Source organism: Anopheles ziemanni, chromosome 2, assembly GCF_943734765.1.
Source record: "Anopheles ziemanni chromosome 2, idAnoZiCoDA_A2_x.2, whole genome shotgun sequence".
NCBI lineage: Eukaryota > Metazoa > Arthropoda > Insecta > Diptera > Culicidae > Anopheles > Anopheles ziemanni.
The window spans coordinates 72,083,679-72,108,129 of NC_080705.1; the positions used below are offsets into that span (position 1 = coordinate 72,083,679).

General features: G+C 48.6%; 7 protein-coding genes and 2 non-coding genes across 9 annotated transcripts; 2 read left to right on the forward strand and 7 right to left on the reverse strand.

Moving 5' to 3' along the window:
• Positions 1-6,498: 6,498 nt before the first annotated feature.
• On the reverse strand, positions 6,499-9,934 carry LOC131282293 (cytoplasmic aconitate hydratase-like). Its single transcript, XM_058311707.1, has 3 exons — positions 9,913-9,934; positions 9,362-9,451; positions 6,499-9,276 (listed from the first exon to the last, which is right to left on the reverse strand). Exons 1-3 carry the CDS (start codon positions 9,917-9,919, stop codon positions 6,662-6,664), a joined length of 2,712 nt encoding a protein of 903 aa, XP_058167690.1. The 5' UTR covers positions 9,920-9,934; the 3' UTR covers positions 6,499-6,661.
• A 566-nt stretch (positions 9,935-10,500) lies between these two features.
• Positions 10,501-12,181, forward strand: LOC131294847 (uncharacterized protein CG1161). Its single transcript, XM_058322899.1, has 4 exons — positions 10,501-10,666; positions 10,764-11,000; positions 11,083-11,208; positions 11,763-12,181. The coding sequence occupies exons 1-4, from the start codon at positions 10,604-10,606 to the stop codon at positions 11,913-11,915; spliced, it is 579 nt and encodes a 192-aa protein (XP_058178882.1). The 5' UTR covers positions 10,501-10,603; the 3' UTR covers positions 11,916-12,181.
• A 254-nt stretch (positions 12,182-12,435) lies between these two features.
• On the reverse strand, positions 12,436-12,508 carry Trnat-ugu (transfer RNA threonine (anticodon UGU)). Its single transcript has one exon. It is a non-coding gene; the product is annotated as a tRNA-Thr (tRNA).
• Positions 12,509-13,104: 596 nt separating this feature from the next.
• On the reverse strand, positions 13,105-13,177 carry Trnak-cuu (transfer RNA lysine (anticodon CUU)). Its single transcript has one exon. It is a non-coding gene; the product is annotated as a tRNA-Lys (tRNA).
• A 731-nt stretch (positions 13,178-13,908) lies between these two features.
• Positions 13,909-14,823, reverse strand: LOC131286491 (brachyurin-like). The gene has a single exon (XM_058315488.1). The coding sequence runs from the start codon at positions 14,821-14,823 to the stop codon at positions 13,909-13,911; it is 915 nt and encodes a 304-aa protein (XP_058171471.1).
• A 523-nt stretch (positions 14,824-15,346) lies between these two features.
• Positions 15,347-16,264, reverse strand: LOC131282526 (brachyurin-like). Its single transcript, XM_058312018.1, has one exon. It carries the CDS (start codon positions 16,262-16,264, stop codon positions 15,347-15,349), a length of 918 nt encoding a protein of 305 aa, XP_058168001.1.
• Positions 16,265-16,537: 273 nt separating this feature from the next.
• LOC131282630 (brachyurin-like) lies at positions 16,538-17,455 on the reverse strand. Its single transcript, XM_058312147.1, has one exon. It carries the CDS (start codon positions 17,453-17,455, stop codon positions 16,538-16,540), a length of 918 nt encoding a protein of 305 aa, XP_058168130.1.
• An 817-nt stretch (positions 17,456-18,272) lies between these two features.
• LOC131294266 (uncharacterized) lies at positions 18,273-19,933 on the forward strand. The gene is made up of 3 exons (XM_058322312.1): positions 18,273-18,317; positions 18,420-19,670; positions 19,733-19,933. Exons 1-3 carry the CDS (start codon positions 18,273-18,275, stop codon positions 19,931-19,933), a joined length of 1,497 nt encoding a protein of 498 aa, XP_058178295.1.
• Positions 19,934-22,419: 2,486 nt separating this feature from the next.
• LOC131294267 (elongation of very long chain fatty acids protein 7-like) lies at positions 22,420-23,572 on the reverse strand. Its single transcript, XM_058322313.1, has 4 exons — positions 23,515-23,572; positions 23,248-23,438; positions 22,797-23,177; positions 22,420-22,719 (listed from the first exon to the last, which is right to left on the reverse strand). The coding sequence occupies exons 1-4, from the start codon at positions 23,570-23,572 to the stop codon at positions 22,420-22,422; spliced, it is 930 nt and encodes a 309-aa protein (XP_058178296.1).
• Between the last annotated feature and the right edge of the window lie 879 nt (positions 23,573-24,451).

The window sequence follows — 24,451 nt, forward strand, 5'->3', positions numbered from 1 at the left end:
TATGATACGGTTGGTTATGGCGGCTCCCATGGTGATATGAAGGAAATAGGAATTTTTTTGCTCGGTGCTGCTCTCAACCGAGTCCCGGAGCTGCCCGGGATTCCGGAGTCCCGGGTGGGACCACCGGAGATAAATAATATCGAATGATTGGAAATATACTACACATATCCCGACGCGGAGGTTAAAGCCCATCGAGTGTGTGTGTGTGCCTGTGTGTGTGAATATTGCTTGCTTGTATATAAATATTCGGTAATGATAATAAATTTATTCGCCATCGGCTATCGTACGCCGGACCCGGACACCCGAAGCCGATGCAAGGGAATTAAAAAAAAAAGGGAACATAGGGCACACCCGCACGCACTGGGAGTCACTAGAAACGAGGTTGGTTTTTTCTCCATTCCCTTCGTCCTTCGTCCCAACAGTGGTCGGGAATGTGAAGGTATTATCCTGCACCCGACACCCCGACACCACGGATCGTCCATCGGTCTATCGCGTTTTTCCCCTCGCTGAGGGGGTGTCGATGGTGGAGGGCAGAAAAACGTGGTGCGCGGGCGCACCGAGACGGGGGACGAGGGAATACGAAAAAAATACGGCTTCATTTTTTCCCCCCCACAGCACTCCGCACTGCACTACCCAAGTCACGGGATGTGAATTCTTCTCGTTATCTTCCGGCACGGGATAGTGCACAAAACGCATCAAAACACTCCTCAGGCAACCGGCGAAACTTACGGCGCACGATTGTGGACACTCCGTGGCGAGTGCGTAAGCGTGCAACAATGCACCACACCGGAAGGTCGGACGAAATAGGAACAGCGGACGCGAAACGCACAAACACGCTAGGGAACTGCTCCGAGAAAATGCGTCCACTCGCGGTCGGAGGCTCGTACGAACTGAAGCGGCCGATCCGCGGTTGTTTTGACTCAAGACGTGCTGCCCTTGAATTACTGGTTCGGTGACCTTCGCGCTAACAACGCCGCGGTGTTTTTACCGGTTCATGAATCGGGTAGTTACCGGTTCGGCTAGCCAATCACAGCGAACCGATCTACACTTACTCAATTGAGTATCCGTACAGTGAATATTTTTACCTTTTCGGCTTGTTACAGCAGGCAATGCTTGACCTAGGACAAACAATTAAAAAGCCTGTTGCAGAGACACTTTCCTTCTATTATCAAGTTTGATTACAAACCAATTATTAAACTAAGTTTGATTACAAACCAATGATTAAACTATTAAAATGATGTGTTTTATTCTGGATGTGGCCAACATTAACTTTAAAATCAGCATACAGGCGGAAGAACATTACGTCAATCAAGGTTTTGTCAAGCGATATACTAGGCCGAACCTGGACGGCGCACTACAACGCGCATTTCCAGGTTTGTCTAATTTCGTTAAACGTTAATTTAACACAATGTCGAAATAGAACGCGCTTTCGATGCACTCCGTCTATTTTTGACCGCTTAGTCTAGGCGCTTTTGTCTTACAAATCAATCAGGATGAAACGTCTTGAGTGAGGTTTGTTAATGAATTCAATAACCTTTCGCATTGAAGTACCTATGTGGCATGTGGCAGGATGGCGGTTATTTTTAGGAGATCAAATATTGGTAGTTTTGAAACTGTTTTAACATGTATATATACAAACATGCTACAATGTAGATCAAAGGCGAGCCTGAAGTCAAATTGAAAACTGTACGGCCACTTAAATGAGTAGCTGTATGTGTTACTCACTTATCCACGTGTACTTTTTCACAAGTAAAGATCCTCGATCGATGTAAACTGGTGCTGTTTAAGCCCACCTTGCGCGCTTGAGATCGGAGGAAGCTGCGCGAAAAAACGAGAGTTTTTCCAGCAAATGTAGGTAGACTACACTGGGAATGAATGAAGCGAAAAAAGGAATCAGCATCGTCCTGATGCTTCGCTCGTGAAAATTATCATTCCTTCTCGGTTAACGTCTTGCATAATTTGCTTAAACGAGCAAGCTAAAATAGAATGGAGCAAGCGATTCTCGCAGCTTCCATCCCGAAGCACCTTCCCAAAATCCAGCCATTTCCGTCTTAAACCGGGGCTGCCCAGATTCACCGAAGTACAGCAAGATCCTGGGACGCTATCAATCGATAAATCACGGTTGGGTTTCCCCCGTAGGCGGAAAAAGAAAAAACGCTCCCTTTTCCCACCACCCGCTTCGGGGTCGAATCTAGAGCACATGCCAGGCGCTGCCTCGCTGACCCAAAGTATCGATCCAAAACGGGCATTCGGCGAAACTGACGAAGCAACATTCCTAGTTCCTTGCAGTTCCAACCCACTCGGAAGCCCTTGCCTTGGAAAGGGGCTGGAAAATCGTCACACACAAACGCTCGCACGTACACAGAAGCACCGCTCGTACCTTCAACCACCACCGCGGACTTTCGGACACATTGCCGTCGTAGAGGAAGTGCTCCGCCTGGCCAGGTCAGTGAGCTCGAGCGAGGGAGAGTGGGAAAAATCACAACTTTTCCCCCATCTAACTCGGCACCATTTTCATCTCGGCATCCCGGGGTGGCTGCGGGACCCTAGTCACCCTTCACGACGCCACGATGCTCGCTCAGCTTGGGAAAAGTTTCCCGAAAATCCCTCGATGGAAAACACGGAATCCGCGTCGAGCTATCTTTTTTCACCCCACTGTCGACAATTTTCGTCATGTGGCATCATCTCCCCTCGGCCAGTTCCATCATGCGGGACGCAGGAAAAAAGGTGGGAAATCTTACCCCTACCGGGTGAAAAGTGGGGTTTTTTCCTGGTATATTGTGCTTATTGCTATGGTGGAGGGAAAATTATGGAGATGATTTTTTTTTGTGAAAGCCAGGGTAATTCGGTAAAGACATGCCAAGCGAAGGACCATTGCATGTAACAGCAAGGACCAAGGCATGTCCTTTTCTGCAAGAAGGCGTATAAACTGTGGATGAAAAGATCCGGGAATGGACTTAGGAGTCCACGCCAGCCTTTTCTCGGTAACCGTAGCAACGAAATCACAACGAGTTCCCGGGATACAGGAAAGCGGAGGAGCGGCAAAGAAAATTTAGGGCGAATAGGCTGGAACCTCCAGGCACGTGCCAATATCGATAGAATCGATGCCCGTTCGCTTCTGAGTAGAACTCAGAATAGAACTGAGACTTGCTTTTCATTATAAGGGGGCCACATCACAATGTTATCGACCCGGGTGAGCATCCTGGCAACTGTTCCAAATTTGGGCATTTTCTTGAGAGGAAATTCTGTATTGATTGTCCAAGAAACTTTGAGGAGATCCACGTATGGCAACATCAAATAAAATTCATAAAATAATCATCCACAGTCAAGCAGCAACAGGTGTGTTGAAAAAACAATGGCCTATCTCTAGGCCTACTACGGATACTTACATGGCGACATCCTTCGGGAAGCAGTACAAGCTGCACGTTGGGCTTCGGCTGTTCGTGCAACCTCTGACCGAGCAGTACGATGGTGGCATGGCAACGGGTTCTGGGGAAGTATTCAACTCAACACTCACTCGAATCTAGCAGTCCGGCTCCTTCCACTACCGCAGGCAACAGTTGGTTTTGCAACTTCCTTCGCTTCTCGTTTTCAACGTCAACGTCCGACACCGAGAATCAGTGCTGGGTTTTGATCTAGAATTTTCGTCCAATAATTTCAGCCTTCACAACACACTGGCCGCAGCTGTGGTCAATCTGTTTCCCCAACACGGAGGTGGCGACGGTGCAACCGATGGAACAGACGAACCGGGACGCAGGTAGGGCGAGGTTGGCACCAAAAAAAAAAAAATCCCTACGTCCGTCCACTTCATCCACTTTATATGCCCAATGACGACACCGGAAAACGCGCACACACATGTACAAACACGCCGCGCACGGGTTGGAAAAAATGACGAACGGGAATATCGGGTCCGGGGCTCTGGACCAGCGGTGCTCGGTTTGGACGGCGGTTTCGGAACTCGGAAATCTTGGTACAGAAATATCTTTTCCGCACGTAGCGACACACAAACACAGGCACGACGCGTACACGGAGCGGATGCGGTGTCGGTGGTTCCACGCCCGTGCTGGACTAGATATTCAAAAACTGTTCCTCACGTCCGCGGCGATGGGATACTCTGTGCGGGAGGGAATTTTGCCTTTCGCGAGTGGTTCGTTCGACAGATAACGAAAAACTGTGCAGAACTGGGTACTACGATGTACTTCGTTGCCTGCTAGGCGGTGGACTAAATCGCAATCTACAGAGAACTCGAGCTGATTCGTTGGAACTACGGCCTGCTAGGATGTTTCCCGCGTAGCGTTCCCAGGCTAGAGTTGCTCGGAAAACTTTTTTTTTTTCCTCCAACACAACAGGTCGCGCTGACTATTCCTTCCAAGTCTTTACTACATCCATCAATCGTGCCGTCACTGGAACTAGCTGGAATTGCGTTGCCTTGATTCCACAGATTTGGCGCAGACTGATGATAGACGAATGAAAGTCTTCTGCCCGCTGAAAGATTCGACGTTCTGTTCAGACAAACACGAAGAGAAATATCTTCAGGAAAATCATACCTGCTGCAGAGTCTTGAGAAATACACCGGGCACCTCCCAGCCACCCAAGGCCACCTTCCACAACCGTGCCGGAGCGGCCTTTCGACACGATTCAAGCAATTGCAGAACGTGACGCAGGTGACGTTTATGATCGCTGGCTGCGGACGGACATGCAGGAATGGAGAACTTCCCTCAGCTCCGCTAGTGTGACCACTCCAATGTACCGCACCAGTGTGGTTTGCTACAGTTGGTGTGTTTTTTGCACTTCGATTTTTCCACATACGATTCCGTCCACTGCTGACCAGAACGTTCCCGATCGGGAGGGGAAAATGCCACAGCTTCGGTCAATCGCACTGTGGTGTCCTTTTTCTTTACTGCACGATGTTTTTGATCTCACTTTTCCCATCGATCGGAATCGCTTTGAACCGCTTTAGCGCTGTGTTTACCTCGAACGTTGATACGAACTACCGACGTGTTGTTTTCGTGGCAGCATTCCCCTTTTTGCGTGCGAATAACAGATGATTTTATATTTGAGATTTTCCCCAGTTTTTCACGTACGCAAAGGGATTGAGAGTTGCATGCCCACCCGAAGCACACGTGTTTGTGTGGGTTTATAGAATGGCAGCACGGGATGAAAGGCCTACGGGGACTGGGGTCGGAAATCAGTCCGGGGTTGCCATGGGTTGGCGGATGGAAACGGGGAACAACTACACCACACCGAATATGTGTCACACACTGTTCGTCCGGAATGTGGTTCCGGCTAGCTGTCGGGCAGAATCAGAACGGTGGCTGACGGAAACTTTTCCCTTTCAAACACTTCTGGTGCAATTCGATGAGGTCATTTGATTGAAATTCGGGGAAAACTTATCAACACACTCAATACACACACGGTTCCCTCGGTCACTCCAGGATTGTGGGCAGGGTGTGTATGTGTTACGGTCCTTTGCTAGCGACACGACTCAATCTACACATTTCACTGGTCTCGGTTGACCTTCTCGACCGGTCGTTCCATCGCACGAAACGCAACTACTGACAAACGGGAACTCGAGATTTGGCCAATTCGGTGGCACTTTTCCATCTGTGGTATTTTTGTTTTCCCCAACACTTATTCGACCAACGGCTTCCCACGCTCTCGCTCTCGACAACCATACACAAAAACACACACAGATACGTCCTGCTCTCTAAGAGATTTTCCCTGGGGTGCACTCTCTGTTTTCCCGGCTCGAGCAGCTCTGGTTTTTCGCCGCCGCCGCTGATGGGGCGAGAATTTTCACTCTCAACTTTCTCCACACCCGTATGAAGATAGAGCAAAAAAAAAAAAAGGATGGACTTTTCCTCTGGTCAAAAGAACAGCAGTGTCCGTCAATGAACTCAACCGCAGGAAGAAGGTTAGTTCGTTTGATCGTTTTCGGTGCAGATGCACGCAAGCTTTTTCGTTTCCGGGCGAAGGAAAGTGAATGAAAGTGTAAAAATGTTAAATACAACATGTAAAATGCTTAATGATACACAGTTAGATATAGATTACTTTTGTTATCTGTTAACTGATTTTCATGGAGCATGGTCAGAAACTAAATATTTGCCGCCTTCCCTTCTCTGTTCCATCCAAGAGTCAAAAATCGTATGAATCAAGTTTTTCGTCAAAAAAATCCTTCCAATTAATTTTACTCTTAGTAACCCACAAAAAGTGCTGTAATTTGCACAAAATAATCCGGAAAACCCGTACCAATTTTCTTACCCAAAGTGTACTTTTGTTGTTCAACGTTGAATCCATCCGCTATTTAAACGATCGAGCCGCAAAGGATATCCCTTATCCAAAGTTGTTTATGAACATTTAAAACATGTGTCTGTGTTTAAATTTATCTGAAAAATATTAAATCAAATCAATATCATCAATGAAATATTCTTTCTGCTACCATTGAGGGTTAATATGAGGGAAGGATCCAACACCAAAACGATTATTTACCCGCCCAAATACCAGCCAATAGCAGCTCTATTTATTGCCTCTTTATGAGTAAACAGTATAATATCTCTCAACAATTTTCTTGCAAAAGTGAAAAAATAAATGTTTTCCAAAAAAGCTCCCTTTAAACTTGTTCGTAGGCTTAAATACTAAAACAGAAAGTTGTTCCACACACCTAATCAATCATCTTGCGGATCATGTAGTTGAGGATACCCCCATTACGGAAGTACTCCAGATCGACCTCCGTGTCGAAGCGCACGATCACCTGGAACTCCTTGCCACCGTCCGTGCTGACCGTGATCCGCTCGTGTGGCTTGCAGTTGGCCGGAATTGCGATGTTGAACTGTTCGCGTCCGGTCAGACCGAGACTGTCGGCGTTTTGGCCGTCTAGGTACTGCAGCGGCACGATACCCATGCCGACCAGGTTCGAGCGGTGGATGCGCTCATACGACTCGGCAATGACCGCCTTGATGCCGAGCAGGTACGGACCCTTGGCGGCCCAGTCGCGGCTCGATCCGCTACCGTAGTCCTTGCCGACGAGGGCAATCAGGGGCGTGCCCTCGGTCGCGTACCGCTCAGCGCAGTCGAACACGTCCATCTCTTCGCCGCTCGGGATGTGCAATGTACGGGGGCCGGCTCGCGCCACCAGCTTGTTCACTAGCCGAATGTTGGCGAATGTTCCGCGTGCCATGATGGCGTCGTTACCGCGACGCGATCCGTAAGAGTTGAACTCTCTCGGGGTAAGTCCCCGGTCGGAGAGGTAGCGGGCGGCGGGGCTGTTACGTGCAATCGAACCTGCCGGCGAGATATGGTCCGTGGTGACGGAATCACCCAGGTTAAGCAGGGCCCGAGCGTTCACGATATTGCTGAGGGTCGGTAGGTCGCGAGTCATTCCCTCAAAGAAAGGAGGGTGCTTGATGTAGGTCGAGGTGGTGTCCCACGGGTACAGCTTTCCCGTCGGTGCGGCCAATCCCTGCCAGGCCGGCGAGCCCAGCTCTACCTTCTCGTACACGTCACGGAACATTGCCGGAATGACGTGCTTCTTCTCGACGGTTTGAATCTCCTGGCGAGTGGGCCAGATGTCCCGCAAGAACACGGCCGTTCCGTCCGGCTTCGTGCCGATCGGTTGCTTCTCGAAGTCGATATCAACCGTTCCGGCGAGGGCGTACGCAATTACCAGCAGCGGGCTGGCCAAGTAGTTTGCTCGCGTGTTCGGGTGGATACGACCCTCGAAGTTGCGGTTACCGGAGAGCACACCGCAGCACACGAGGTTGTTCTTTTCGATCGTGTTCGCCACGTTGTCGTCGAGTGGGCCCGAATTTCCGATACACGTCATACAACCGTACCCAACCACATTGAATCCGAGTTCTTCGAGAGCCGGAATAACACCCGACTCTTTCAGGTAGTACGTGACCACACCGCTTCCAGGAGAGAGCGACGTTTTGATGTACGGTGCAACCTTGAGGCCCGCTTCGACGGCTTTCTTTGCCAGCAGACCGGCTCCCAGCATCACCGAAGGGTTGCTCGTGTTGGTGCACGAAGTGATGGCCGCAATTACGACCGATCCGTGCCGCATAGAGTACGTTTTTCCGTCCGTCCAACTGAAGCTACCCTCTGCCACAAGCTCGTTTTCTGGAACGGCGAATCCCTTGAAGCCGACCTTGTTGGTCAGGCACTGGCGGAAGTCTTGCTGCATTTCGCTCACGGACACCCGATCGTGAGGACGCTTCGGACCCGACACGGACGTTACGACGGTTGCTAGATCGAGCTCGACGATCTGCGTGAACACCGGATCCTGCTCGGCATCGCTAAAGTTCCGCAATTGTTCCGTCGCCTTTAGGTATGCCTCGATCACGCACACCTTATCCTCCGCCCGGTTTGTCTGGCGCAGGTAGTCGAGAGCATTTTGATCGACCGGGAAGTACCCGACGGTCGCACCGTACTCCGGGCACATGTTGCTAATGGTGGCCCGATCGGCGATCGATAGTTCGCTCACACCGGGACCGAAAAACTCGACAAACTTACCCACCACTCCGATCTGTCGGAGATGCTTGGTGATCGTGAGCACGAGATCGGTCGATGTCACCAGGGAACTAAGCTTGCCCACAAGCCGATACCCGATAACCTCCGGTAGCAGCATGGAGATGGCTTGGCCGAGCATGACCGCTTCCGCCTCGATACCACCCACCCCCCAGCCGACGACGCCCAGGCCGTTGATCATGGTCGTGTGCGAGTCCGTACCGACCACACTGTCTGGGTAGAGCATTTTCACCGAGCCGTCCTTCGAGCGACTCGCATCCTGGAACACCACCCGGGCCAGATACTCCAGGTTCACCTGATGCACTATGCCCGAGCCGGGTGGAATGATCAGCATGTTATTGAACGCCTTTGCGCCCCACTTCAGGAAGGTAAATCGCTCCTTATTGCGTTCGAACTCGAGGTCCTGATTCTTGGCCAGGGCGTCCTCACTACGCGCAAAATCCACCTGTACCGAATGATCGATGACCAAGTCGGACGGACAGATCGGATTGATGCGATCTGGATCACCGCCCAGCTTCAGCACGGCGTCACGCATAGCGGCAAAGTCGACCACGGCCGGCACGCCGGTAAAATCCTGCAGGATCACCCGGGCAGGCTTGAATGGAATCTCCAGCTCCGTCTCGGAGCCGGGGGTACCTTTCGCCTGCTTCCAGCTTAGGATGCCACGCACGTCCTTCTCCAGGACCTGGAAGTTGTCGCAGTTTCGGACGGCTGACTCGAGCAGTACGCGCACACTGTACGGCAGCTCCCCTACGTTGGAATAGAAAAAAACACGAACAAAATAAAACGAAAATGATTAATGAGCGGTTCGTAAATACAGTAGGCGGTGACTTACGATACTCCGGGAACGAGGCAATGTCGAAGTAATGGAATGTTTCTCCATTGACGTTGATCTCCTTCAGCAAGTTCTGGAATGGATTGGCACCTACAAAGAAAAAAAAGCTTAAATCAGTGAAGGGCTCGCTTGCTTGCGATAACAATCGCGCTACGCTTCCACCTTCGTTGGTGGCGAGCCTCCAGAATGTACCATGATAGCGCAAACATGAGCGATCAAAACAACCCAAGCGCCATTACGCAACAGAACACGCAGCCGGCGTGAGGAAGTATTGTGAATTAAACAGATTTTTCCACAGTTATTTCTGTGATTGGAGTATCAGGAGTTCCGATTCAGATTACTCTTCACGCGTCGGTGTGCATGTACGCGATAGCACTTGAAGGGTCACCACAAAAAGACAACACGTTTCACTTCAGCAGGCTTATCGGCAAGTGCAAAGTTATGTCGAAACCCAAAGACGAAAAAATCATCCTCCAAAGCTGCATTCCCTGGGCGACCGTTGTCTTATCAATCGTACATCGAAATGGTGCGCTGTTTTCAGCAGTACTTACCAGCCATTTTTCCTATGGTTGGGTTTTACTCTATCGACCGCTTAGAAAGGTGAAAGTAACCAGTTCAGAGTGCCGATCGTTTGGAATCGGCTACTGCAAGTGGCGTGGTAAAAAATAGGGCTCTTTTGGGCGATGGTTGCTCGGTTGCTACAACCTATCGAAATATGTTTCAAAAGAAGAAAAGTAAGGGACGATATTTAGTAGTTGTTTCATTACATTGGGCAATAAAAAATAACAGACAATTCAGTGAACCTTTTGTGTAATTTCGATGTAACACCGACAATAACAACCTCCGCGAACCACCGACTGATGACGACTGACAGAAATGTCGTGAATCTGACGGCATTTTGATGTTTTAGTACAGCTAGTTCAAGACAGTAGTTGTATGATAAATTTTGTAATTTGTCGAAATCCATAAATTAATTCAAACTATTATTTTACACCATTGAATGAAATGTTATTTTGCGAAACGTGCGTAGTAATATCCAACAATAATTTACATTTCCTCACGGTTTAGTACAGACCACGGTTGCTAATGTAAAGCTGTTCCCTTCTGAGCTGGAATGTCAATATAACGTCAAACGAAAAGACTCGTCAAATTCAGAAATCTGCAAAAACATCTCATTCCTACATAAACGTACAGTAATTTTAGTGTTTATCGTGGCGCATGTAGCGCATCGCATTTGTGGAAATGTATCGTCGGTTACTATGCAGCCTAATTCTGGTGGCAGTATTTCACGTGGCAACGATCGACGTAAGTAAATGCCGTAAAATACTCCATATTGATGGCCAGGGTAAACAATGTCTCGCCCCCTTTTTCCTAACTACGTCATCTTTCGTTGCACACCTAGGGTCAATCGTATGAAGATAAAAGATGCAAGTGCATCTGTCCCAGTATAAAAACGGTCGACAATACGACACAGGAAAGCGCTGGTCGTATGCTTATCATTGATAATGTTCCGCCCAACAAGTGCAACTGCGACGGAGTCATACTGCCCCGGATAGCGGGTAAAATCAAGGGAAAGGGAACGGAAATCTGTCCGCGGTGCGATTGCAAGTATGAGAATCGCAACACGACCATCATAAAGGTAAGACACCATCCAACCGGACGCCGTTGGATCAATATCATAAATCTTACGCTTTCTATCCAACTGTGCTCTCGTTTTGCAGGTTGTTGTGATTATTGTGATATGGATCATATCCCTGCTCGTTATCTACATGCTGTTCCTGATGTGTTTGGATCCACTGCTCAACAAGCGCGTCAAAGCCAACTACCAGGAACATACGAACGAAGATGTGAATATCGCCAGTGATAGTATTAGCATTAATAGCACTAGTATTAACGGACCGTCGCGAAACTTTCGTGACTCGTATAGAAATAAGCACAGTGGAAGTTTCGTTACAACGACCATTGCTAGAACCGATAGTGATAGCGACGTGGATATGCTTCCGGCACTGAATCACTCAGTACGACAGTACGACGATTGCGAGCGTGTTCGGTTATTGAGCGATTGAACCCTTTAGCATAGTCCATGCTCGTGATCCGGGAGTTGGCATTCCCGATGCATTTGTCGTTGTTTCGAAACAATCCTTCCTGTTTAGCCGGCAAAGACTTTAGTCTTATGTCCTGACTGCCATTTATTCCACTTTCCGTATCCGGAATAAAAACAAAGATTATTTGTATTGGATTATAATTTCATCAAGTTTATCTCATCTTTTTTTCGCTCCTTGGTTGCTCCTTAACCTCACCCGCATCCTGTTGTTAACCAATCTGTTGAACCGAATCGAGTACTGCGGCATATCTTTATTTTGAACTTGTAAAACATGAACATCGGTCTCTTTTTCTGCAGGACGATACGGCCGTCACCGTTGGGAATGGACAGGATATGCATGTGCGGGACAGCAACGTTTTGAACCGCGTCGGACATCAACAGGACAAATGGAAGCGCCAAGTCCGCGAGCAGCGGCGCAATATCTACGATCGGCACACAATGCTGAACTGAAACGAAACCGGAAGAGGTCTGTTAATCCATCACATCGTGCATGTGCAAACAAGTGGGGTTCGCGGAGGATATTATGAACGAATGTATTTTTTTGATGATCTGGTGCGTTTAGAAAAATTCCATACCAAATGCCGATAAACGAATAAACATTTGTGGGTAACTTATTCTTTTGTAAATGTAGTGAATTGACATAGAATTGAGTCATAAAGAAGCGTGTCTGAAGCTGACTGTGGTTCTATAACTGCGTAAATAAACAATAAAAGACGAAAAATCGTAAAGGCATTCCGTCTTTTTTTTATAATGTACATACTATGTTTACATAAGGTACGTTTACAATAGGTAGCAGGGAAAAAGTGCTAGAGAGTCTTAATAAGCATTATTTAAAACAAAATGAGTAGAAAAAGGGTGTGTGAATTTGGTTTGTTGGAGAGGGGAGGGGGTAGTAGCAACGAGAATGTTATGGATGGAAAAAACATAATTCTCTCAAAAGTGTAGCAAAAAAGTAAAAAGAGCCATCATCTGCCTCCTGTGAGAATCGAACTCACGACCGCTGGTTTACAAGACCAGCGCTCTGCCAACTGAGCTAAAGAGGCGCATATTTGGTGGATGATTTTTAGTTATTATAAGCACAGGTTGACTGTAGAGCTCGTAGTTGGCAATGATTGCGACGTACTACTTCATGATTTAGCAAAATGTATTTCGTTACATATGTAACACATATACGTTTTTATTAAAATCTTCAATACAAATGAATAAATTGATTCAATTTTGATTCAGATAATTGTTCATTTTTTCTTTAATTTCTAAAAACATACACATCAACAAACGATTTTTTTTAACATTGTTGAGAACTTAAAAACATTGAAACTAGCTACTTAAAACAATGATAAATGGTTTAATGGTTCTAAATCATCATGGTTTGGGTAATGTTGGCCAATCTCTTTCCCAGCATGTCCTGAGATTACGGTATGTTGATGAAATATACAAAAAATGATAATAATTTATAGAGTTTTGTTGAGCTTACAAGGGGTTTTTTTTTACAATTAAAGAAAATATATAGCAAATTAAATTTTTCATGTAAACCTGATTACTGTGGTTCTTCACGATTTAATTAAACTATTTTTAAGTTTAAACTGAGATATGTTCTCATGCTTAACTTTCAGTTTAAACTGAGAAAAAAAGATCTATGCGCCCAACGTGGGGCTCGAACCCACGACCCTGAGATTAAGAGTCTCATGCTCTACCGACTGAGCTAGCCGGGCACTGATGATGACGGGTCGCTAATAATTGGCCGGTTGATCTTTGACGTTCAGTTTATCGTTCAGATTAGATATTTCTAATCTCGCTAAAAAAGGTGTTACGTTATCAGATGGGTTCCGGAAATTTAACACGTTTCTACGTCACAATCCAGTCAGTGCGAAACCATACTTCTAGTTTTAGCATGGAGGGAGCTTTCGAGGATTGGTTTATATTAGGCCAAAAAGAGCGAGTTATCCGGTACATAGAAGCAACAACTCTTCCCCACCCTCTCAATAGTATTAGGCTGGCATGCACGGACTGGAAATAGGAAGCTGTGCGCCGCGGAGGATTTCCTGGTGAACGCAATCGCTCCATCCGTTCAACGTCTCTGAAGAAAAGGGCCAACACTTACCCCACGTAGTCAATTCATTTTTCACCGGCGGCTTGGGGAGGTTGGTTGACTTTTCCCCTATCACGAGCTTCCTTCTCGACAAATATCGAGTGCCTTGTGAAAAGCAGTGCTACTCTTTTAACAGGACTCACGTCTGGGAGATGAAAATGTTACTATAATCTTGGGAAGAATTGAATCCTTCTTCTCAGATTCAGTGAACAAATAATAAAATTATTCCAGGGGAGTCTGTTCAAACCCATCAGGAATAAAAAACGAGAATCGGTAATTTATTTTGCTGCTCGCTGTTTATTTATAAGGATTAGCAGAAATAATAAACACTGTTTGTCAACCACTGTTTGCTCTTTAAGGATCTGCCACGAAGTCCGAATTTGCTTCAATCCAGTCCAGATAGTAGGTCACTCGCATAAACACCGTCGGACTACCACCATCACATGCGCCCGCACCGAAAGAAACCACTCCCACCTGAAGGCTGCCACCGTCTGGCACGGTCAGCGGTCCGCCGGAATCACTGTTGCAGGCTGCGCGACCTCCATCGCCCGAGTGACAGATATTCTGATCTTCGATGAACTGAGGCGGCCACTGGGTCAGACAGTCGGCATTGGTCATGACGGGGTTGGCGACATAGTTCAGCACATCCGAAAGGCGTGGATTGGCCGTATCGTAGATGCCGAATCCGGACACCGTTCCGATGAAGCCACCGAAGGTGCGACTATCCGAGCGGGCTGGGAGACGGACCGGTTGGATACGGTCCGTGTACACGATCGGTTCATCCAGGCGGATGACGGCAATGTCGTGGCGAATGTTGGTCAGGGTGTATTCCGGGTGACCGATGATGCCGGCGGCTGTGAACGTAATGCGCTGCTGCGACGGTTCCTCGATCATGCGATTGTGTGCACCCACAATGGCCACACCTGCTGGGATCGGAACGGTTGAATCTGGACTGTTGTACGCACAGTGAGCCGCCGTAAGGATGTAGTTGTTGGTGATAATGGTAGCTCCGCAAAGGCCTATTCCCAGTTCGAACTCTCCGAGCAGGGCCACCTGATAGGGGAACTGTCCCGGAGTAGCTTCCTGTCCGTTAACAATGCGTCTATTTGGCGTGCTAGGACCTGCTGGCTGCCTCAAGGGAGAAGGAATGGCAGCCTTGATGTGTGGGAACTCTTCGATCGGGCGCACCCGGGACCAATCGATGTCGATCCCGGCGGCACAGGACGTAGCCACCAGCGTAAACAATAGAATCACGCCAACACACTTCATTTTGGACACTAAAGTGGAGTAACCAAGCACAAGCAGCTCATATTTATACTGAGCACGCTGTTATCAGTTTCTGTCGATAAATGCTTCTTATCGGGTGCAGTCGCCACTCTCATATTGAATTGGGCAATACTTCGATTAGCTTGGAAAATCCACCAAAATAACTCGGAAACGCAAATTCATCGCTTTACCACATTTATGAACGGTGAATTTAGAAACATGATGAGATATGAAAACTGTTATTTTAAAACATATTTTTCTTGGCATTAGAATTTGTATTGTGTTTTGGAATTGTATACTCAATGGTAGGCAACCTAAATGAGAATTACGTAAAGGAAGAATTCATTTCTGATGGAATAAAAGAAGAATCCCAACGTTTCATGTTCGTCATTACCTAAGGAGTATTAGCAGGTTTTTGTTTTTTCTATGCACATGGGGAACTACCAAGTGTGGTCTACGAATGATCCAATCCTTACTATTTTGATGCTTTATTAGAATAATTTCTTTTTTCAAAATGATAACGGCATCAAGGATCTGCCACGAAATCCGAGTTTGCTTCAATCCACTCCAGATAGTAGGTCACTCGCATAAACACCGCCGGGATGCCGGCGTCACAGCCAGAGATGGAACCGAAAGAAAGTACTCCCACCTGGAGGCTGCCACCGTCTGGCACCGTCAGCGGTCCGCCGGAATCACTGTTGCAGGCTGAGCGACCTCCATCGCCCGAGTGACAGATATTCTGATCTTCGATGAACTGAGGCGGCCACTGGTCCAGACAGTCGGCATTGGTCATGACGGGGTTGGCGACATAGTTCAGCACATCCGAAAGCTGCGGATTGGCCGTGTCGTAGACGCCGAATCCGGACACCGTTCCGATGAAGCCACTGAAGGTGCGACCATCCGAGCGGGCTGGGAGACGGACCGGTTGGATACGGTCCGTGTACACGATCGGTTCATCCAGGCGGATGACGGCAATGTCGTGGCGAATGTTGGTCAGGGTGTATTCCGGGTGACCGATGATGCCGGCGGCTGTGAACGTAATGCGCTGCTGCGACGGTTCCTCGATCATGCGATTGTGTGCACCCACAATGGCCACACCTGCTGGGATCGGAACGGTTGAATCCGGACTGTTGTAGGCACAGTGGGCCGCCGTAAGGATGTAGTTGTTGGTGATAATCGAAGCTCCACAAAGGCCTATTCCCAGTTCGAACTCTCCGAGCAGGGCCACCTGATAGGGGAACTGTCCCGGAGTGGCTTCCTGACCGTTGACAATACGTTTATTTGGCGTGCTAGGACCTGCTGGCTGCCTCAAGGGAGCAGGAATGGCAGCTTTAATGTGTGGAAACTCTTCGATCGGGCGCACCCGGGACCAATCGATGTCGATCCCGGCGGCACAGGACGTAGCCACCAGCGTAAACAGAAGAATCACGTAAACACACTTCATTTTGGACACTAAAGTGGAGTAACTAAGCACAAGCAGCTCATATTTATACTGAGCACGCTGTTATCAGATTCTGTCGATAAATGCTTCTTATCGGGTGCAGTCGCCACTTTCATATTGAATACTTCGATTAGCTTGGAAAATCCACCAAATAACACCAAATATTTTTCTTAGTATTAGTATTTGTTAGGTTTTTATTTTTCCTATACACATCGGGAACTACCAAGTGTGGTCTAGGAATGATCCAATCCTTACTATTTTGAGGTTTTAAGGGCATTAAGGATCAGCTACAAAATCAGAGTTAGCTTCGATCCAATCGAGGTAGTAGGAAACGCGCATAAACACCGTCGCGATACCGGAGTCACAGCCAGTGCTGGAGCCGAAAGAAACAACTCCTACCAGAAGGCTGCCACCGTCCGGCACGGTCAGCGGTCCACCCGAATCACTGTTGCAGGCTGCGCGACCTCCATCACCGGACTGGCAGATGTTCTGATCCTCGACGAGCTGTGGCGTCCACTGGGCAATGCAATCGGGATTGGTCATGACGGGGTTGGCGACATAGTTCAGCACATCCGAAAGCTGCGGATTGGCCGTGTCGTAGACGCCGAATCCGGACACCGTTCCAATGAAGCCACCGAAGCTGCGAACATCCGAGCGGGCTGGTAGACGAATCGGTTGGATTCGGTCCGTGTACACGATCGGTTCGTCCAGGCGGACGAGAGCGATATCGTGGCGTACGGTAAACAGGTCGTACCCTGGATGGCCAACGATGCCTGCGGATGTGAACGTACGGCGCTGCTGTGACGGTTCCTCGATCATGCGATTGTGTGCACCTACAATGGCCACACCGCTCACGATCGGCGTATTGGAGTTGGTACCACTGTGGACACAGTGGGCCGCCGTGAGGACGTAGTTGTTGGTGATAATCGAAGCTCCGCAAAGGCCTACTCCCTGGTTGAACTGCCCGAGCAGGGCCACCTGGTACGGGAACTGTCCCGGAGAAGCTTCCTGCCCGTTCACAATCCGTCTGTTAGGATTGGCTGCAACCGATGGGTGCTTGAGGTTGGAAGACAGCCGAGCCCGGTAGTGGTCAAACTCCTCGATTGGCCGCACCTGGGACCAGTCGATGTCAACCCGTGCCGCGAATGAGCAGGAAATCAGCGTCAAGCTGAACAGCAACATGAAGTACTTCATGGTTGAATGTGTCTTTCAAATGCACGACTTGATACTTGATGGTCTTTGAGTCGGGTGTGCATTTATTTTATACCTATCCAAACAATAAGCGAAAATTCGCTTCAATCGGTACAAACATCACGTTTTGAGAATCTGCCCGTTTGATAAGCAAACGGCTGATTATGGAACGTTCGATTTAGGGAAATTTCGCGTGGGATTTTCTGGGAGGGTTGGAAAATACGCCAACTGATAGCAGAAATGTATGTGATAAAGGTCCACATCTATGATAAGTTAGCTGGTTCAACAATTACGGAAGTGACGTTCCGGTATCAAAGTTTCCTATCGATGACGACAAAGCAAATCACTAATCCACTTTGAACTGGATCGATGAATTGATGTGGCGAAGGAGATATCTGGGGGCATTCCCGAGAGAGCTGATAAATTTCTCGATTTTCGGATTACTAATGGTAGATGATAGCATCTTATCCCGAAACCGGCTAGTTCGTTGACCAACATTTTTCGGCCCTCTGCAATGGGTTAAGAAGTGTGAATACTTCCCTCGGCTTGACGTGGTTGATAACGGTGGCGAGCGGTGTGACTACGACGAGGTCCTACCATTTGTGCAAGCAATCCCCGGTACGTCGGGTCTAGAAACTTGACGGTTCTGCGATGTTTGCGCAGTTGCCGCGCGCGCCATGTACGCCGCGTGTACGAAACCGTCGATCGACTTGGTGACCGTGGTATCGAGTGTACCGCTTTTTTTCAAAACAACTAATTTTCCGCGACGGGTAGTCGTCATCTTCGAGTTGGCAGCGAATTTGCCAGTAATACTAACGCCATGTACGCGCTCGTAGTGTCGGTAGCGTTGGCCTGCCTGGTGCAGGTCGGTAATTTTGAGCGTGGGTCATAGGGGGGAGGAGGACGGGGAGCAAGGAAGACGATGTGGGCGACTCGTTAACATGGGTGTCATTTGTGTTTCTGGCAGGTCGTGCACAGCAGCCCAGACTTTGGCATCCAGGCCACGGTCGAGGGTAAGGACGCGGTCCTGCAATGGGCTCTGGTGGCGAAAACGAATTTCTTGCGCGTGGACGACTACATCATGCCGGCCCAGAAGTCCGACATCAGCAAACTGGGGGACGCCGCGATCATCCTGTCCGGCATCGGGCTGCAGGTGAACACCCTTGGGCCGGCCCTGATCGATACCATCACCACTGCGACGGACGATGATTCGGGCGATATCGCGGGGGCGTACGCCCAGATCAGCTTTGCCCGCATCATGTTTGAGGACTACATCAGCAACACGCTGCTGGTGCAGATCCAGAGCATTGAGGCCCTGCTAGGGTTCCACATCCGCGATCAGCTGAACGATGACTTCTTCCACATCACGGATCGGCTGGATAGACTGAACCAAACGCTGGAAACGTTGCAGCAAGCCGTCGAGGACGCCGAGCAGGCCGCCGGGGGTGGAATCCTGTCGAATGACCTCGTCAAGCAGTTTGTCACCCCGGACCTGGTGGCTCAACTCGCCCGCCATCTGGGACTTCTGGCGCACCGCATACCGGTGCTGATCTACACGCTCACGTCTTCGCTGGAGAACATTCAGCAGGCGGATGACTACTTCTACGGGTTGATGGAGGACACGACGCGCGTGCTGGACGAGATCGACCAGACCGAAAGCGACTTTTATGACGATGTCATAGCCTACTCGACGGAAGTTGAAACAGCCATGAACAATCTGATTGCAGACTACGCGGATGACTATACCAGGGCGACCGCGACGGCACAGACGTTAAACAACGCTGGTCTCACGACGGCCATCACTGGCTTCAGCACCGTTCGCGGCACAAAGCTAGGCGTTAAGCTTGCAGCTTACATGGCACTCTACCAGAGCAAGATAGACGAGCTATCCAAGCTGCTGCCGATCGAAACCAACTTCTTCTTCGAAACGAACGAACACCCGGCGGGCGTACTGGTGGACGTGCTGATTGCTAACGGACCCTGGTCTCGGTTCTGCTTCTGGAAGTACTCGGCTGTCCTGCACAACCTGCTGCTCGTGTCCAACTACGCCAGTGAGTGTCTGGATCGCGAACGTGACCGGCTGGAAACGCTAAAGGAGGCACTGCTCATCGAGATCGAGCTGTTCGAGTACGATCTGGAGATCATCGACCCGTACTCGACGGCATGCAACTTCGTGCCGGCCGGTGCCACCTCAAGGGTCGCTGAATGTGCCAGCGCGGTAAGAATTGCACGCCCTACGATGTCACTCTAAGTTTCTCAAAATCATCCTTTTCCCAACAGCTTGGCGGTTACTTCTCCACCATGTCCAACGCGTACGACACAAAGCTCGCAGCGTTCGTTCAGTTGGCCGAAATCGAGCTGAAGGCCGCCAAGGAGCGATTGTCGGTGTGCTGGATGACCAGGATGCAGCAGTCGTTCGTCGCATTCCAGGACATCGTGGCGGACATCGTTGCTTGCGGCGAGTCAGGACCACTGGCCTAGGTATTGACCGATCTTCTACCAACGTTATCATGGGACGTGGAATGCTGTTCACGATATTGATGTTATTTTAATAAAATAAAAACGGAACGCGTAGGATTTACTGTACGACTAAGGAAAAGCAAGCGGCCTATTCTGGACCAATCTTATTTGTTAGAAGTTTTCCTCAAACCGTCACTAAACAGAGATTCAGGCAACGAAGTGGAAAAAAACAAAATGGACCTGGTACAACGTACAACTCTGTTTATTGCATCTTGGGAAACAAATATTTAAACAACTTGCACGTACAGTGGACGACGTAAGGAAGGTTTCGACAAGAAGAGTTCGAATTGAACACGGTTGCAAAACGATCCTCCGGATGACTTCTCATCCTGAACTGTTTAAAAACCTAGGCTTATTGTGCTTAAGTTTCAAGGACTTCAGCTTATTCATCGGCGAAGGTTAACGAGTGGGTCTTTGAACAAATAACAATTTTCGTCACAATACAGCTGAGAAAGTGCTGGATACGACCCTTTTTCGACAGGTTCATGCTAGGAGAGCTCCCAACATGCACTCATCAAATTTTCCCCACCAGTTTCTCGTAGTGCCGGCTCACTCATCTCATCTCATTCGAATACTCAGAGCGCATTCTGCCGGTGGCCGTCGGAAAATCTCGGTCCGCATGACCATTCGCCAGTAGCCTTCCCCTGTTGCGGGTGGTTCCAGCATTAAATGCTTTTCTACCCGACCAGACACACACACATACATACATACATACAGGGCGAACACAACACGAGCAACAACGTAGTCAGGTTCGGAGACAGTTTTGTTTCCTCTTTTTCCGCGCGGAAAGCGTCGCACACGGTGACATACGGTTAGGCATGGCCTGTTTGGTGTTGGCACCGGGTTGGGTACATAATTAAAACATTCATCTATGTTGGCTCGTCTTCACTGGCTTCTCCCAGGCTCCCCCCTCCTGCCTGGGCGCCACCGATGGGAGCCGATTGATGCTGATGCTCGGCTTTGACCGTTCCAACAATGTCCTTGTGTAGCTGTCGGTTCCGTGCGGTGCTTTTCCCTCATCGTGCAGGTTTTTCACGATGTCCCTTAGGCCAATGGATAGGTTTCTAGAGTAAGTGTTGGTCCTTTCTCATCGCTTGCATCGCAGACAGCTGCATGGCATGTAACGTACGGTTGCGAATGCAGCGTCGAATGCACTTTCCTTCACTGTCCATGCTGGTGGCGATGCTGGGACGTGGAAAATGCTACCGTTGCTAAATGGAAATGGCGGTCTTATGTGACGCTCGGTGAAGAGTGGAAAGACAGAGAAGGGCTGCTGCATACAACCACCTCAATCTTCAGAAATTGAGTATCACACAATATGTGCGAACTTCTTTATTCTGATAATATGCTTTGGCCGTATCAGTGTACGCGTAATGAACATTTTATCGATAAAGTACTCGAAGGGAAAACAGTGTGATGATTGACGTTTATTAGGACAACTGATTCAATTTGTTTGCTACAAATTAATGATACGTTGTGAGTGATTTTTGTAATAAAGCATTTTCATTTTCGTTTATATTTTTCAAGACAAACATATAGAAATAATAATAATTTACCATATAGTTTTCACTCTCGTATTGCCTGCATTGGAAGTCGTGATAATCCAAAGTCGTTTGATGCTTTGATCAATTTGCAGAAATCGAAGTTTCAACCATATCTTCTAGTAAATTATTTGGGTAACATTGTATCCAACGTTTAAAATAGACAATTTTTGTAGATTGACAAAAGATGGTCTCGGCATCATTGAATGACCTTTTGTTTGTCGCAAGAACAAAATCGTCTTTCTTCATCTTCCACTCTTTATTGATTTTTCGTAACAAAAGAAATTTGCGCTAAACTAAATTGAGCTATTTTATTAGGGTAAACATTCTTTCGTGATTTGTTAAAATATAAAAAAAAATGTCAAATACACAAACACACCACATCGGGCAGAGCCGATTGTCAATTCAGCATATATCTTGTGCCGATTGTGGATAAGAAAACCGAGTAGGGCAGGGTTTCCTACCATGAAAAACCACCGAGTGCCCCTGACGCAACGTCGTTCGAAGCTTGGGGCTTAATCGAAATGCAAACGACCACGTTAAGTGGTCGTCCGAACCACCACGTGTGAATATTTAACAGGGAAGTCTTCCGCCATATGACCCAGGCCGATGGTTACAAGGGCTGACGACGGTGTCGGGACGCTGTGAATGAGAGAGAGTACGGGTGCGCTATGGTGAACGCGATTTTTTATTGACTAATTTTCACAGAAAAAAAAACAAACAGAACGACACTGAGAAACACCCATCTATTAAGCGCAACCTGCTGCCGGCGACTTTAAGCAGCTCTAATCTACGTATTAGGAACGATTGCAATGAGGAAATGGATAGACGGGGCGGGATCGAGGGTGAGGAAGGAAAGGAATGGGTGGAAGTGGAAAGGTACTGGGTCACACGCATGCAGTTGGCTTAGGAGGCGGTGACCTCCTTGGATGAGTTGCGCTTTATGCAGTTGCTTCCGTCGTGGTTCACGTTCGTATGGCCGTTGAGGTCGTCACATGTTTTTCCGTTCTGCGCTGGCTCGTTGCTGAGTCGTGGCTTGGCAGCGGTCGGCTTCTTCTTCATGTACGCCTTGTAGTAGAAGTCAAGGAAGAGGAAGAACATGAAGAGATTCTGTGGCAGTATCACAAACAGGGGCCACTTCGGGAAGGCGCAGTTGGGCTGGAACAACAACACGAACCACTGCAGGAAGATCATGCCGAACTGGATCTGAGCACGGATGATGATATATGATGGGTTACTTGGTTGACAATACTTGGAGGCACCATTCCGACAGGTCCACTTACGATTTGCAGCTGTGTGATGTACTTCTTCCACCAGAGGTTAGCCTTGTACTTTGGGCTGACGGAGGTCAGGAAGTAGTAGAAGTACATGACGACGTGCACGAAGCTGTTAATGAAGCCCATGAACACCCCGTGGCCACCGGGGAACCACTTAACGCCGCTCCAGATCAGCATCACCATGCCGGTATGATGGTACACGTGCAGGAAGCTCACCTGGTTCTGCTTCTTGCGCAGCACGAAGAAGATCGTGTCGAGCAGATCGAGCACCTTCACCAGGAAGTAGTAGTAGCAGCGTTTGGCGATCAACGTTGGCACCTCGGTCGGCGTATAGTCAACCGGTTGGCAGAGGAAACTGTACCCACGGAGGTACCCGAGCCGAAGACCCTAGGCGTGCACCAACAAACAGTTGTACGCGGATTGCAGAACGCCGTGCAAACGTCGTCCAAATACTTACCTCAATGAACAGATATGCACAGATGAACACTTGCGCCAGGTTGTAGTACTTTATGATGGTGTCGATTCGGAAGGGTTTCCGGTGTTCCATCCATTTGGGGCCCCATTTAAGGACGAACATCAGGTAGAGTCCCAGTATGGTAGCCCCTGGCCAGGGTGTGTGCATCAACGGCCAATCGTTGACACGCGGATCTGTCGAAGGGATCGGTATGGTTCATTCGAGAGGATCGTCTCATGAGGAAAACAAAATCGGTACTTCAACACTAACCGCTGACTTCATAGTTGACGTAGTGATAGAACGACGCCAAATACCGCAAAACCAACATCTTGGTAGAGCAGAATTATCCACAAACTCCTGGCAACTGTAAAATACCAAACACCAAACTAGCGAGTATATGCACCAAAAACCGCTCGAGCCGCACACGTTCCGGTATGTCTGGACTAGTAAGAACTTAGAACATTACTGAACCGACCCGTAGCTGTTGTGGACCGGACTCGGCAGGTCGGCGTGTGGCCGTCGTTTTAGTGATAGGGGTTTTAAAAACTGGAACCTACCTTGTGATGTTTCGCTCGTGTATGCGCAAGGCAAGCACTCATACATCCCAACAGCTTGGACATCACTACCACGTGCTACCACGTGGATTCCAAATGTTCGTAAGGTTCCGCCGTAAGCAGCTGCGACTAAGTCGCATACGTCGTGGAGATTTTATGGCGTTTTTGAGGTGTTGTTTCGTCTGTTCGAGCATGGCGTTGTCAAAGTTTTCCATTGCAAATGAATGCACAGACACATACGGCGTGTTGATTCGGGCACACCGACTTAGGTCTCCGACTACTTCCCATGTGAACCAAACTAACTTTATGCGCCACTGTTTTTTTATTCTGATAGACTCTTGCCCAAGTGTGCATGCCGGTAGGTAATGGAAAGCCGTGGGAAAGCTCACATGACCTACGACGCCAGACGACGCCGAGTTCTTCTACGCGGTTCACCTGCGATAGAAAGAGAAGGATCATGTAGGATCGGATCACCGTAGTCGACTTTGCCGCCGGTACAAAGTGACGTTTTCCGGCTCCGGTCCCAAAGTTCATTGACAGTTCGATCGGGTCCGCCATGATTACCGCCACCTTTGCTCCATTGCTTAGTTTGTATTATTGTAATGAGCTCTGTCTACCTGTCTGCCAATCTAAATGGAGGTACTTAGGTTGAT

Bases quoted from the DNA above. Each gene is read 5' to 3' on its own strand.
- LOC131282293 (XM_058311707.1), bottom strand. The intron at 9,277-9,361 runs GTAAGTCACCGC...ATTCCAACGTAG, and splicing joins TGCCTCGTTCCCGGAGTATC to GGGAGCTGCCGTACAGTGTG.
- LOC131294847 (XM_058322899.1), top strand. From the start codon at position 10,604: ATGTATCGTCGGTTACTATGCAGCCTAATTCTGGTGGCAGTATTTCAC. The intron at 10,667-10,763 runs GTAAGTAAATGC...TTGCACACCTAG, and splicing joins TTCACGTGGCAACGATCGAC to GGTCAATCGTATGAAGATAA. The intron at 11,209-11,762 runs GTGAATATCGCC...CTTTTTCTGCAG, and splicing joins AGGAACATACGAACGAAGAT to GACGATACGGCCGTCACCGT.
- LOC131286491 (XM_058315488.1), bottom strand. From the start codon at position 14,823: ATGAAGTGTGTTGGCGTGATTCTATTGTTTACGCTGGTGGCTACGTCC.
- LOC131282526 (XM_058312018.1), bottom strand. From the start codon at position 16,264: ATGAAGTGTGTTTACGTGATTCTTCTGTTTACGCTGGTGGCTACGTCC.
- LOC131282630 (XM_058312147.1), bottom strand. From the start codon at position 17,455: ATGAAGTACTTCATGTTGCTGTTCAGCTTGACGCTGATTTCCTGCTCA.
- LOC131294266 (XM_058322312.1), top strand. From the start codon at position 18,273: ATGTACGCGCTCGTAGTGTCGGTAGCGTTGGCCTGCCTGGTGCAG. The intron at 18,318-18,419 runs GTCGGTAATTTT...TGTTTCTGGCAG, and splicing joins CGTTGGCCTGCCTGGTGCAG to GTCGTGCACAGCAGCCCAGA. The intron at 19,671-19,732 runs GTAAGAATTGCA...TTTTCCCAACAG, and splicing joins TCGCTGAATGTGCCAGCGCG to CTTGGCGGTTACTTCTCCAC.
- LOC131294267 (XM_058322313.1), bottom strand. From the start codon at position 23,572: ATGTTGGTTTTGCGGTATTTGGCGTCGTTCTATCACTACGTCAACTAT. The intron at 23,439-23,514 runs GTTAGTGTTGAA...TCCCTTCGACAG, and splicing joins CGTCAACTATGAAGTCAGCG to ATCCGCGTGTCAACGATTGG. The intron at 23,178-23,247 runs GTAAGTATTTGG...GTGCACGCCTAG, and splicing joins GTGCATATCTGTTCATTGAG to GGTCTTCGGCTCGGGTACCT.